The following is a 14,483-nucleotide window of genomic DNA, read 5'->3' as shown; positions in this document are numbered from 1 at the left end:
TCTCAGAGAGGGAACATGGCGCCTTCCCGCCGGAGACAGTCTCCAGCTTCACAGACGCGCACTCTCCCGCCAATGGAACTTATCATGACTGACTCACGACCGGCTCCTACAAATCCCAACGATGTGTCGAGTGGGACTGCTATGGCCACCCCGATCAATATACAAGACCTCCGAAATGTGGCCACGGATATAAAGGACACCTTGTCGGCGGCCATAGCTGAACTACGCCTAGACATCAGAGCACTGACGGACAGAGTACAAGTTGTGGAGAAAGTCACTGAACGCCATGAGATGCAGATCCGTAAGACGGCAAGGAAGGTGGACTTTCATACCTTACAGCTCAGAGATCTCCAGAGGCATACGGAAGACCTCGACAACAGAGGTCGGCGCCATAATTTGAGAGTGCGCGGCCTTCCAGAAACCATAGACAACGATAACCTTACCCGAGCGATCACTACTCTCTTCAACGACATTCTCGACAGACCTGCTCACACAGTTATTGAGATGGAGCGGATTCATCGGGCTCTCCGGCCCAGAGGGAGAGATAACGATCCACCGCGGGATATTGTATGTTGTCTGGTGGACTATAATCTAAAGGAAGACATCCTCAAAGGCGCCCGGAGCAGGCAGTCCCTGTCCTTTGAGTCTGCCCCGGTTCAGATTTTCCAAGATTTATCGGGAATCACCCTGCAGCACCGTCGAGAGTTGCGGCCTCTTCTGGATGTTCTACGATCTAGAAATATCTTATACAAATGGAGGTTCCCCTTCTGTTTATCCGCCACTCACCTGGGGCGCACGGCACACCTGAAGGTGCCGGAAGATTTACCCATTTTTTGCGCCACCCTGGGGATCCCCTTGGTTGAAGTACCTAATTGGTACGCCAACTTTCGGCAGCCGCTATACAAACCTGTGGATTCTCCGGCGGAAAGGATGGACTATCAGGAGTCGAGATATCGTAGGAGACGCTCTTCATCTGGATCTAGGCATCATCCCGCATCAGATGCTACCCAAAGGGATCGTAGCCCTTCTGTTTCCCCGAGATCCAGGAGAGCCCGGAGGGATCGCTAAGTACGGCCTGCATGGAGAAGTGTGGGCGCCTCTGAGCGTTGATTGTGCAATGCACAGGATGCAATGACACTGTTTTCGGTTTTTGTTCCCTTTTTTTTATTATTTTCTTCTTTTTCCCAGTTTTTGATCGCTATTTTTGCCTCTCTCAGCTCTTGATGGATCGGCTTTCTAATCTGCGTTCTAAGGCTGCCACACTGAATACTGTTCCCTAATGGTGCACGTAAGTACTGATTCTTACCATGGGCACTATCTGCCTCCTCCCATTCATAAGATTGCAAGTTACTCCAAACCTACTGGCCTACAGACTGCGAACTACCTTTCCCAGAATGCACTCTCCCAGTCTTTGGGTCCTATTGGTCTTGGGAACGTTCAACTCAGCCTTACAATGGTGATTCGCCGCCTACTTCATCTCTACCCCTGCTAATTATCGTGGCCTGTTTTCATTGGCAGTGATCGTGCATGTGATCTTGTTGAGCGAGATGAGATGATTACTATATAATACGTTCCATGGGCTACCTGAACTGCAAGTTTATAGCCTGTTACGGACTGTTAGACGTTCTTGAACAACTGGGAAGACGCTCGTGGTCATCTTTACTGACTGAATTGCAGACTGGATTTAAACATGCTTTCCCGGAAGGTTTGCTGTGTAAATACTAGTCCTGCTCGTTTTGTTATGTGGAAGCTATGTATTATTTCTTCTTTTCTTTGGTTTTACTGCATATGATAGAATTCACTCAGGTTCTAATATGTTTTTTCTCTATTACATATATCTCTGGGCGTATATCCTTTTCTGGGTAAGACCAGGACCGACCTCTCATTCGCGGGCTCTGCAACTGTCCGGACAGGGGGGGCTTTCCTCCTGAAGGACAGTGTCATGGTAGGCGAACAGAGACGTATGAACTGCATATATGCATCTCTGAGTGAAGCATAAGTAGGAATCCTCTTAATTTCCTGTGGGCAACGCTCGGCTAGAATTATCAGATTTGGTTATATTGTTTTAGGCATATGTTTGGCCATGGTTCCTGTTTTCAGGTAAATACCCATAAGATGCTCACAGACAAAGTTTGTAAGTTCATGGCTTTTATACAAATGTTTCGCTTAAATTGGATTTCGCCATTAGCACTAGAATTATATGACTTTCTAAGATTGCGCCCTGTACTGTCTAACACTCTGGTAGCATATACCTAATTGTTTTATGCCCCTCACGTCACCTACCCCATAGGCTGGCTAATGTTCTCAATGTCCCCAGACATTGGCTCTAGTGCTCTTTCTCGCAACTTAAACACCCTCACCTCTTATACACTGTGCTCCGATGTCCCGGGGTGTCGTCCCCTCCCTTATCATCACACGCATATTCCTATATTATAATACCTCGGCTCAATCCCGGCCAACCCCCACACTGAAGGGTATACTGGTGCACACGTTTCTGTACAGAGACGTGGGCGCCTCTTGCTCTTTAGTATCCAACCGATCTCATATCCTTTAGTGGTGGCGGATACCTTCCGCCCATCTATCGGTTTTTTCCACCAGTTCTCCTAACTTCCTATTCTACCCCCCCCCCCCTTTTTTTTTTTTTTTTTTTACCTAACTGACCTCTGGTTAGTCATGTCGCACAGTAGTGTAACCCACGCTCCACCTAGTCACACTCAGCTCACACTATATTCGGTTAATATTAGGGGGCTCAACACGCCCGAAAAGAGATCGCAACTACTGCTATCTTTACATAAGGCTAAAGCACATATTGCCCTAATACAAGAGACTCACTTCAGATCCGACTCCATTCCTAAACTCTGCAACCACCACTACCCAACGGTATATCACTCGTCGAATGATGCGGCGAAATCCAAGGGAGTCGCAATTGTAATATCCAAACACTGCCCCATCAAAATATCTGATATTCAGAGAGATACACAGGGTAGATTTATTTTCATCAAAGGACAGCTCTATAACAAACCCATCACCATCGCGAATATCTATGCTCCTAACAAACAGCAGGTGACATTTTTTCATAATACTTTACACCAACTAACAGCTTTTCAATCTGGTATGTTGGTATTAGGTGGTGATTTCAATGTTCCATTGTCACCCATCCTGGATACTTCCAATGGTGTATCCTCTTTGCCATATCGAGCCCTTCGATCGATCAAATCTCAATTGCAAACGCTGACACTTCACGATTCTTGGAGAACACTCAATCCACGCACAAAGGATTACACTTTTTTTTCCCCTCCACACTCCAAATACTCCAGGCTGGACTACTTCTTTATTACACAAGCTGATCTACCCTCTTTAGAAAGTGCCACAATCGCCCCTATGGTCCTATCAGATCACCACCCCATTTCTATTACCCTCTCTTTCCGGCAAGCTTACTCCAGATCCCCAATCTGGCGCCTAGATGAGTCCCTGCTATTGGACGAGGTTGATAAACAGACCATCTCTGATAGCTTGAAACAATATTTTCTAGAAAACACGAATACAGAGGTACACCCTATCACAACCTGGGCGGCACATAAATGTGTCATGCGGGGTGTTTTTATCTCGTTGGCGGCAAAGAGACAAAAGCTTAAAACGGCTCGTATCAGAGAACTAACTGAGCGTATTCAATCCCTAGAAAAAGCTCATAAACGTTCCTTAGCGAGCAGTTGTTTAGAGGCTCTTACTGAAGCTAGGGAAAACCTTTTAGAAAAATTACAGAAAACAATAAAACGCAAGTTTGCTTTAACACATAAACTTTTTTATGAGTTTGGTAATAAAGCTGGGAAGCTGCTAGCGAGAGCCTTACAAAAGAAGAAAGCTTTTCATACCATTCACGAGATAAAGACCCCCACCGGTGACACGTTGGAAGACACGAACATTATAACGCAACAATTTGTTACATATTTCCATAAATTATACAACCTACCTGCGCAAACCTCAGCGGATCACATTTCACGCAGACAGGCTTTAATTCAGGAATACCTCTCTAGCTACTGCCCCGTTCTATCTGATTCGGAAGAGGTGGCGAGTTTAGACTCTCCTATATCTGTAGAGGAAGTAGCTTTAGCCTTGAAACAACTAAAGGCGGGCAAAAGCCCAGGGCCGGACGGTCTTACTGCAGGCTACTATAAGGCCTTTGCGGAACAACTAATACCGCACTTTGTTAAAACGTTTAACAACTTCTCCTCTACCGATGTAAGACACGCGGACATCCTGGAGGCACATATTACCTTACTCCCTAAACCAGGGAAAGATACGACACTAATTCCTAACTACCGTCCCATATCCTTATTAAATGTGGACATTAAGCTGTATGCTAAGGTCCTGGCGAATCGGATCTTGCCTCTTCTTCCGAATTTGATTTCCACAGACCAGGTGGGCTTTGTCCCTGGGAGGGAGGCTAGGGACAATACCACTAAGGCCCTCAATATACATAATTGGCTAACATCTTCTTCCACAAGGGGTTTCTTTTTGTCGTTGGACGCGGAGAAGGCGTTCGACAGGGTGGCATGGGACTATATGCAAGCAGTGCTTCAGACCCTTGGCTTTCCAACCAACTTTATACAGATGATTATGGCGCTATACTCGGTCCCCACTGCTAGATTGAGGGTCAATGGCCGCCTGTCGGACGCCTTCTCCATCTCCAACGGCACGAGACAGGGGTGCCCTCTGTCCCCCCTTATATTTATTCTTACTATGGAACCCCTTCTTCGAAAGATAAGGGATAACCCCACTATTAAAGGAGTTGACATTAAATCCCAATCCTGCAAAATAGCCGCATATGCGGACGATATACTACTTTTTCTGACTGACCCGATCACTACCATCCCTAACCTCCTTCATGATCTAAACACCTTCCAAACTCTATCAAATTTTAAAATTAATTTTGACAAATCCAGAGCCCTAAATATCACACTACCTTTGGCCACGGTCACACTTTGTCAAAATAACTACCCATTTAGGTGGGAAGCCTCAGCATTGACGTACTTAGGAATTCACATCCCGACTGACCTGGCCAGGTTATATGACTGTAATTTTAGAACCATTCTCCTTAAACTACAAGATGATCTCTTACAGTGGCACAAGGGGTCATTTTCATGGTTTGGAAGAATAGCCATACTGAAACTAAATGTCCTGCCTAGATTGATATACTTATTACACACTATCCCCATTCAGCTTCCTCCCTCCTTTTTTGTCTCTTATAGTCGCATGTGCAGGTCATTTGTATGGTCTCATCGTGTCCCTAGACTAAGCTGGAACAAGCTAATCCTCCCGAAAAGGCTGGGGGGACTAGGATTGCCGGACTTAAAGACTTACCATCGGGCTGTCCACCTCACAAGAATTGTGGATTGGCATGTGCATAGTGCCAATAAGGATTGGGTCCGTATTGAACAGGCCTTTTCACACCTTCCTCTTTTGAACCTTCCCTGGATTAAACCATCCTCACTTCCCAATGCATGCTCCACACACCCACTGATAGGACCCACTTTGCTAGCTTTCCGAACATCTTGTCAAGCTCTCCAGCTAGACACAATTAATGGTCCTATGACACCAATATCCGGAAACCCGGATTTTTTAGCTGGCATGAGTGATTGCAATTTGGACGACCCTATACATCCCCGCACATACAGAGCACGCGATTTCTTTAACAATGGTAACCTCCTTTCACTCGCTGAAATCTCCTCTAGATTCCCTGAACTCCACATTCCATTTTACAAATTCCTTCAAATTCGACATTTCCTGACACATAATAGACCAACTACACACTGGTGTCGAGACCTCCACCCCTTTGAGTCCCTATGTAATAGCTCTGAGCCACAGTCACACTTGATCTCGCAGATTAAAGCACTATTTCACGTGGATACCACCCCCTTACACAAGGTTCAGCAAATGTGGGAGACAGACCTCTCCCACACCTTCTCTACCGCTGATTGGGACGCTATAGCTGACTGTATGCATAAGGGCTCAATAAATGTTTCCACTCAGGAAAACAGATATAAAATATTCTCTAGATGGTACCGCACGCCAGACAAAATTCATAAAATTTTCCCACAAATCCCTTCTGTATGCTGGCGATGTGATTCAGCTGAAGGCACTTTTTTACACATTTGGTGGGAATGCCCCCTAATTGCACCTTTCTGGCGTGAGGTACACGATCTAATCGTTAAAATTACTACTTATACTCCTGATTTCTCACCAGCGCAATTTTTGTTGCACCACACGTCTATCCCGAAGCGATCATATCATAAATCTCTTGTAATGCATCTAATCAATGCAGCCACTCAATGCCTCCCCAGACATTGGAGGTCGGCCCAGCCCCCTACCGTTAACGAATGGCTGAAGCAAGTGGACCGCATTGCGGAAATGGAAAAACGTATCCACCAAGCTCAAGATAGATATGACAAATTTAGTACTATATGGTCTTGCTGGTTACACTTTCGGTCCAATAGCTCTGACCACTCGGTACCAGTTCAATAACCCTAAAAGTGACTTGTCCTAATAGGAATAGATTTTCCTTACGAAACTTTAATATCCCTCCCCTCCTTTTGCTGACTGGGTGTTCAAAACCCCCCTCCCCCCCCCTCCCCCCTTTTTTTTTTTTTTTTCCCCCCTCCCTTTCCCCTCCTTCTCCCGTCCACAGCAAGTTCCCTGTAGGGGTGGACGTACGTTCTGTTTCAGATATAGTGGATTTTAGCATGTTATTAATACGATCTTTCATGTTCGTTTGATATATTAATGTTAACTATGGTATCCTGTCTATATGTGCTATATACAGGTGATGTTCACTGTTTGGCAATAATCGGCCACTGTAAGGCTTTGTTTGTGCATATGGATTCCAGGCGAATGTGTTTAAACCTTTAGACCTTTTGTTTGTGTTTCTGTGCCCTGTTGGAACCGTTTGTATTTTATATTTGTATTCTGTAAAACTCAATAAAAATTTTCTGGAAAAAAAAAAAAAAGGTAAATAGGAAAAAGCATAGTCAAGCATAGTCAGAGTCCTGTAGCAAAATCGGGTAGTCAGCCAGTCCAAAGTTCATTAACCAGATCGGGTAATCAGCCAGGCCAGAAGTCAGGGATCCAAGGAGAGCAACCGCAAGCTGGATAAGAAGCCAGGAGGGATGTCAGCAAGCCAGTCTAGAAACAAACAGCAGGAGATGGTTCCCTGTGATGTGACCAACGCGAAGGCAAATGAAAAAGTGAGCAGGAAGGCTTTAGATAGGCAGGTCAGACGAGCATCATCGGGAACAGCTGGTAACTGTGGAGAGAGAAGAGAGCTGGCAATTAGCCGACAGCTGAGCGGCCAGCCCAGAGGAGGAAGGGCTAAGCCAGCCCTGACAACTAGGCCTGGTTGTTGATTTGGGGTTGGAAGTGTCAGAATAGAAGGGGGTGTGACTGCCTACACTTGGGCTCAGGGATACCTTCTCTGCTTGACAGTGGACTGTGCTGTAAAGAGAGGATGGGCTGAGACCTGAGTGGCAGGAAACCCATGTGAGAGGATAGACCAATGGTTAATTTACATGGTCAAAGGGAGGTCTCTCATAAAGGGGGGGGGGGGTCACATGCTCTGGGGAGTGGGAGTTCGAGTTGGAGGTTCAGGTCCAGAGGCCCGGGAGTTCAGAGATCCCGGAGCCTCTGGGAAGGAGGCGAGTCCAGGAAGGTCGAGAGCCTGGCCCCCATGCGGTTGATGTGCCGGGCAGCTTTGGAGGAGGGGGATGTAGAAGAAAAGCGGTGGAAGAGAACTGGGTGATCGACTTTCTGTGAGTAGAACATGGACTGTTGATTGGGAGAGAGCAAAGGGAGTGCAAACCCAGGAGAGATAATCCGGAACTTCACACTGTGCATCCAAGGAACACAGTATCAAGCACTTCCAAAGACTGAGGGAAGTTTGGCATACAAGTCATGGAAATAGGCAGTGTGGCCTGCAGGGGCAGACTGACAACTCATGGGGCCCCCGGGCAATAGGAGATTATGGGGCCCCCGGGCAATAGGAGATTATGGGGCCACACGGTATACACACACACAGTATACAATCACACAGTATACACATATATGTACACACAGTATACACAGACATGTTTCTATTGGCTGAGAAGGTACTGGAGAGGCGGGGCAACTATAATCTCTGGATTTTTAGACCAAAAGGATGTCGGTAAGGGGAATTTCAGAGAGAGTTGTAAAAAAAACACAGATTTTTACATACTGTCCCTGGTTTTACTGAGGCTGGCAAACCTGATGGGGCCCCCAAGTGGCCCAGGGGCCCTCGGGCAGTGCCCCGAGTGGCCAAATGGCCAGTTCCCCCCCTGGTGGCCTGTGACTTGGAGTTCAACACCCATAGTGTATCTATCAGTCTGGCAGAGGGGATTATTCAGAGTGATGCGTATCTGTCTAGCTCGGAAGTGCTGTACTTTAGAGAGAAATGGAACCAGGAAAGGATCGCTATCAGAGTGTTAAATAACAAAGCTACGGCTAAAGTTTAACACCCATCAAAGAAAATGGGGTCGGATGGGGCATCTCATATACCTCACTGAAAAGCCCCACCGATTTATCCCCAAAATAAAGAAATATAAATCTGAAACAGTGATTTGGTGTCTTGTGGATTTACGGGGGATCGGAAGCGGAGCAGTCTGGCAAAAAGGTAATGAACAAAATCAGCAGCCCCCATGGGGTAGGAATGTGCGATTTGTTTCGGACGAAATTAAAATTTGTACAAATTTCCGGAAATTCATACATTCGTACGAATCCGAAATATGAATTTTTATGCATACGAATTCCGTACAAAATACGAAATTTCGTTTACGAATTTTGCATCGAAAATTCATAGTTGTTACGAAAAGTTAAGGAACCTAAAAGTTAAAAACCCCAGGAAGTCAGCACAGCACAGGGATGGTGGGAACCTTATGGGAATTTCTATGCTTATGAATTTCATACAAAATTTTGTTAATGAATTTCGGAATTTCGGATCAAATTAACAGAAACATGACTGGTGTTTTGTTCACCAAACAGAGGAAGTCAGCACAGCACAGGGATGGTGGGAACCCCTCATAATGGGCACAGCGGGTGTACAGACCCGGGAACTCAGCACAGGGATGGTGGGAACCCCTCATAATGGGCACAGCGGGTGTACAGACCCGGGAACTCAGCACAGGGATGGTGGGAACCCCTCATAATGGGCACAGCGGGTGTACAGACCCGGGAACTCAGCACAGGGATGGTGGGAACCCCATCATAATGGGCACAGCGGGTGTACAGACCCCGAAACTCAGCACAGGGATGGTGGGAACCCCTCATAATGGGCACAGCGGGTGTAAAGACCCGGGAACTCAGCACAGGGATGGTGGGAACCCCTCATAATGGGCACAGCGGGTGTACAGATCTAGGAACTCGGCACTGGGATGGTGGGAACCCCTCATAATGGGCACAGTGGGTGTACAGACCTGGGAACTCAGCACAGGGATGGTGGGAACCCCTCATAATGGGCACAGCGGGTGTACAGACCCGAGAACTCAGCAGAGGGATGGTGGAACCCCTCATAATGGGCACAGCGGGTGTACAGATCTAGGAACTCGGCACTGGGATGGTGGGAACCCTTCATAATGGGCACAGCGGGTGTACAGACCCAGGAACTCAGCACAGGGATGGTGGGAACCCCTCATAATGGGCACAGCGGGTGTACAGACCCGGGAACTCAGCACAGGGATGGTGAGAACCCCTCATAATGGGCACAGCGGGTGTACAGACCCGGGAACTCAGCACAGGGATGGTGGGAACCCCTCATAATGGACACAGCGGGGGTACAGACCCGGGAACTCAGCACAGGGATGGTGGGAACCCCTCATAATGGGCACAGCGGGTGTACAGACCCGGGAACTCAGCACAGGGATGGTGGGAACCCCTCATAATGGGCACAGCGGGTGTACAGACCCGGGAACTCAGCACAGGGATGGTGGGAACCCCTCATAATGGGCACAGCAGGTGTACAGACCCGGGAACCCCTCATAATGGGCACAGCAGGTGTACAGACCCGGGAACTCAGCACAGGGATGGTGGGAACCCCTCATAATGGGCACAGCGGGTGTACAGACCCGGGAACTAAGCACAGGGATGGTGGGAACCCCTCATAATGGGCACAGCAGGTGTACAGACCCGGGAACCCCTCATAATGGGCACAGCGGGTGTACAGACCCGGGAACTCAGCACAGGGATGGTGGGAACCCCTCATAATGGGCACAGCGGGTGTACAGACCCGGGAACTCAGCACAGGGATGGTGGGAGCCCCTCACAATGATAAATTCATCATAACAAACTTTCGTTATTTTAACGAAAAGTTTACGGATCTAATGAAAATTCGTATTTTGCAGGAATCTGAATTGAATTTTGTCCACGAATTACGAAATACAATTTTATTTTCGTACGGAAAGAAATGTAACAAAACAAAACAAATTTTTGATGGCGCCCATGTCTACCATGGGGGTACCTCTACACTATGAAGGCCATTCCTGGAAAAGACCTCCAAACCTTGGAGAATGGAAGAAGTAGACCGATTGCATGTTATTCAGCTATGACAACAGAGGCCGATCACAACAATTTATCACTTCCTGGACTAGGACATCCCAGGACTTATCTGATTTCACAGTGTATCATCATTATTATTCTTATGATTACATTCTCATTTATTTAAATTAATTTGTAAACCTTTAATTAGGGTTTATTTATAAAAACATATCTGGCAGAATATGATGAGCATTTGCTCGGCCCCCATGAATTCTACCCGCATTGTGTTTATTGCAGAGATTTATTATAATCATCAGCTCCATGGAGTGACCACAACGCATTACTTTTTCTGCTTGTCGTATTGCAGGAAAAATATCACATTATGAAGCTGAAGATTGTAAGAAATCAACATATGAAGCAAAACGTTTGTCACGCTCATCCAGAAATGTTGGTTTTAAAAATAGACCAATAAGAGTGTCGATAAGCCAAGTCAGTCATTTTGCATTGCAATCAACTTGACCAAAATCACTCCACCCAACCCTTGTACTAGTACAGTTTTATTAAAAATTAAAAAAGTTGAGTGTAGCGGAAACCACCCATAATATCTGCAACACATAGGCGGAGCTGGGAACCCAGAGGAGGCGATATTGCTAATATAAAAAGGAGGAGAAAGCCCGGCTCGCGGTCTCCACTCTAAACAGGGGCGGCCCTTCCATTCAGGGCGCACGGGCGCCAGCCACTAGGGATGCCACCTTATCTTCAAGCCAAGCCCAAACACAGCAGCCGGGGACACCTTTGGGTGCCACAAGGAGAGTAGTAATGTGGTGCACATAGTGTGCCGCAGCGAACAGTGGGTGTGGCCAAATTGCTCTTGCTGACATCATCACCCTGCCCCCCCCCCAGTGATGCCAATCCTACCCCCAAACAGCAGCCCGCAGCTCCCGGATGCCAACAGATTTGTGTGCGACTATCTTGGTTACATGAGCGGAGCCACAGCCCAGTCTGAATAATGTGTCCGGGTTTCAGTCCACATGAAACCTGGACACAAGATTCAAAACCCAGATTGTCCAGGGGAATCCCAGACAGATGGCAACCCTAGCCACCCCCCCTGTCCACGCCCCCCGTCCATTGCTGCCCCCCCCATTCATGCATCTGGCTCCTTTCAGGACACCGGCGCATGGATTCCAATGTGGAGAGGATTTATTTATTTTTTTAAGCACTGCCTCTGGCTCTAATTGGCTTCAATATAGGGTGGGCTCGGGTCATAGAGAGTGTGTTCCAATCCTACCCAGGTGTGTTACAACAGCAAATTCACTGTTGTAACACTGAAGCTCCCCCTGGCCAATCAGGCAGCCGGTTCTGACACCGGTCACCTGATTGTCTGAAAGGAGAGGCGATCCTGTTGGACGCCTAGGAGGTGAAGAGGAGAAGCTGGAAGCCACCATGGAGGAGAGGACACAGAGTCGCTGCACCACGCTGCCTGCCATCCGCCGCCACCGGTGGGGTAAGTGCCAGACCAACAGCGAGGCAAAGTGGGTGTCGCTGGGGGGGGGTGGCTTTTTGCTGCCCCTCTGCCCCAAAAAAAGCACCAGCCACCACTGACTCTAATTCATCCCAAAGGTGTTCTATTGGGTTGAGGTCAAGACTCTGTGCAGGCCAATCAAGTTCCTCCACCCCAAACATGCTCATCTATGTCTTTATGGACCTTGCTTTGTGCACTGGTGGGCAGTCATGTTGGAACAGGAAGGGGCCGTCCCCAAACTGTTCCCACAACGTTGAGAGCATGAAATTGTCCAAAATGTCTTGGTATGCTGACGCCTTCAGAGTTCCCTTCACTGGAACTAAGGGGCCAAGACCAACCCTGAAAAACAACCCCCACACCATAATCCCCCCTCCACCCCACACCACAAGAGTTCCCTTCACTGGAACTAAGGGGCCAAGTCCAACCCTGAAAAACAACACCCACACCATAATCCCCCCCCCTCCACCCCTCCACCCCACCACCATAATCCCCCCTCCACCAAATGATTTGGAAAAAAAAGCAAGGTCCATAAAGACATGGATGAGCGAGTTTGGGGTGGAGGAACTTGACTGTCCTACACAGAGTCCTGACCTCAACCCCATAGAACACCTTTGGGATGAATTAGAACGGAGACTGCGAGCCAGGCCTTCTTATCCAACATCAGTGCCTGACCTCACAAATGCTCTTCTGGAAGAATGGTCAAACATTCCTATAGACACATCTCCTAAACCTTGTGGACGGCCTTCCCAGAAGAGTTGAAGGTGTTGTAGCTGCAAAGGGTGGGGCCAACTCCATATTGAACCCTCCGGACTAAGACTGGGATGCCATTAAAGTTCATGTGTGACAATATAGTGTATGTTGTATGAATGGGAAATGTGAGTGAATTCCAAGGACAGGACTGGGTCAGTCATATGACAACTTATGATATGTTTTGGGCAAAAGGAAAAACAAAAGTGTGTGTGTGTGTGGGGGGGGGGGGGGTAATTCTGGCAAAAGAAAGTTCATTGCAATATGTTATAAGCACAGTAATCTCTATATGTCTGAAACTCAGGAGAGTACAAATGTGGGCTTTTGAGAATATCTATGTAAATTTGTTTTAATGAAAATTTTTTATTATAAAAATTGAATTATTTTTATAACAATTGGTCATGGTTCGGGCTGCAAGGAAGTCCCATGGGAGAATTCTTATTTTTTCTAGCAAGAAAACCCTCTGGGAGGATCCTTTTGACGACTATCACACTTTTAAGAACCGCATTAATATTCATGGCTCCAATAAATTCCTTTAAATGGCAAAAATTTTACTGAAATTCCCCAAATTTTTTCTAAAATTCTGCTTGTTTTTTCACGCCTACCCAAATTCAAAATAGCAATCTCTACAATAAAATACAATTCAATTTTACTTTAATTACATAAAAAGATCTCTGTGGGGAAACGAAACAACAGTGTGGAAAAAGCTCAGATGTAAGCTCCCTTCTTTGACCCCCCCACCCCGGCCAACTCCGGGATGACTCTTTGCACAGCAGTTGGAAAGGTCCCACTAGAACTATCATGGTTCCTGGGAGTCAGAGAATGGAAGCTTCCTTCTGAGACTTCTCCCCGTCTTTATTTCAGATTCCCAATCAATGCTCTTACCGAACACAATGAGCCTGATACGTGTGACCTGATCCGTATCATTCACCACCGCCTCCGCCCTGTAGTCCCCCGAGTCCTCCTCAGTCAGGTTTCTTATGGTCACGTATCCCGTAGAACTATTTATAGTGGTGCGATCCTTAAAGTGGTCGAATTTGGGGTAAAAATAAACTCGACTGGAATGCCCCAATTTGATGTCCACGAGGATACGTCCTTTGAACCACCAGCTGATCCCGGACGAGCCCCCAATATACTTCGGTACCAGAGTGATATTGTGTCCAGCCGCTATTTCTATGATGTCTTCTGATGAGAGAGAGAGAGAGTTGAGTGGAGAGTTAAACCTTCTACATGGTTTATATTTTACTACAACCAACTATATTACACAACTGACCAAGGGGACACGTGATAATTGTATGTTTAATCCCATCTGTCTGTCTTTGTATTTTGTTTTACTTACCTTTTGATGGAAATGAAAACACTGATGTCTTGTTTGTTACTTTGGTATGGCATATGAAAGTCTGGTCCTGAGGACGTGTAAGCCCTTGTACACAAGGGTCGGATATTTTCCGATGGAAAATGTCCGATTGGACCGCGTTGTCGGATAATCTGACAGTGTGTGGGCTCCATCAGACTGTTTCCGTCGGAATATCCGACCGACAAAGTTTTAGAGCTGGGCTATAAAATTTTACGACAACATGGTCCGATGGGACTTTGTCCTCTCGTTTGTAGAGAATTCCGATCGGACAAAGTGCCACGCATGCTCAGATCAAATTCCTAGACCAAAGTTATAGCCTGA

The 14,483-nt window shown here is 46.9% G+C and overlaps 1 protein-coding gene across 5 annotated transcripts in view; it reads right to left on the bottom strand.

Moving 5' to 3' along the window:
* LOC143981566 (uncharacterized) overlaps positions 1–14,483 on the bottom strand; it is a 71,151-nt gene that overhangs the window by 14,230 nt on the left and 42,438 nt on the right. For 3 of the 5 annotated variants that reach the window (XM_077479528.1, XM_077479525.1, XM_077479526.1), the window contains exon 5: positions 13,691–13,990. In XM_077479528.1, coding sequence (XP_077335654.1) covers positions 13,691–13,990 — 300 coding nt within the window. The remainder of the gene's footprint in view (positions 1–13,690; positions 13,991–14,483) is intronic. The other 2 variants (XM_077479529.1, XM_077479527.1) reach the window with 1 other exon arrangement.

This window comes from Lithobates pipiens, unplaced genomic scaffold (assembly GCF_037356315.1).
Source record: "Lithobates pipiens isolate NorthernLeopardFrog02 unplaced genomic scaffold, aLitPip1_a1.2 Scaffold_16, whole genome shotgun sequence".
NCBI classification, from domain to species: Eukaryota; Metazoa; Chordata; class Amphibia; order Anura; family Ranidae; genus Lithobates; species Lithobates pipiens.
This window is presented reverse-complemented; position numbering and strand designations above follow the sequence as displayed.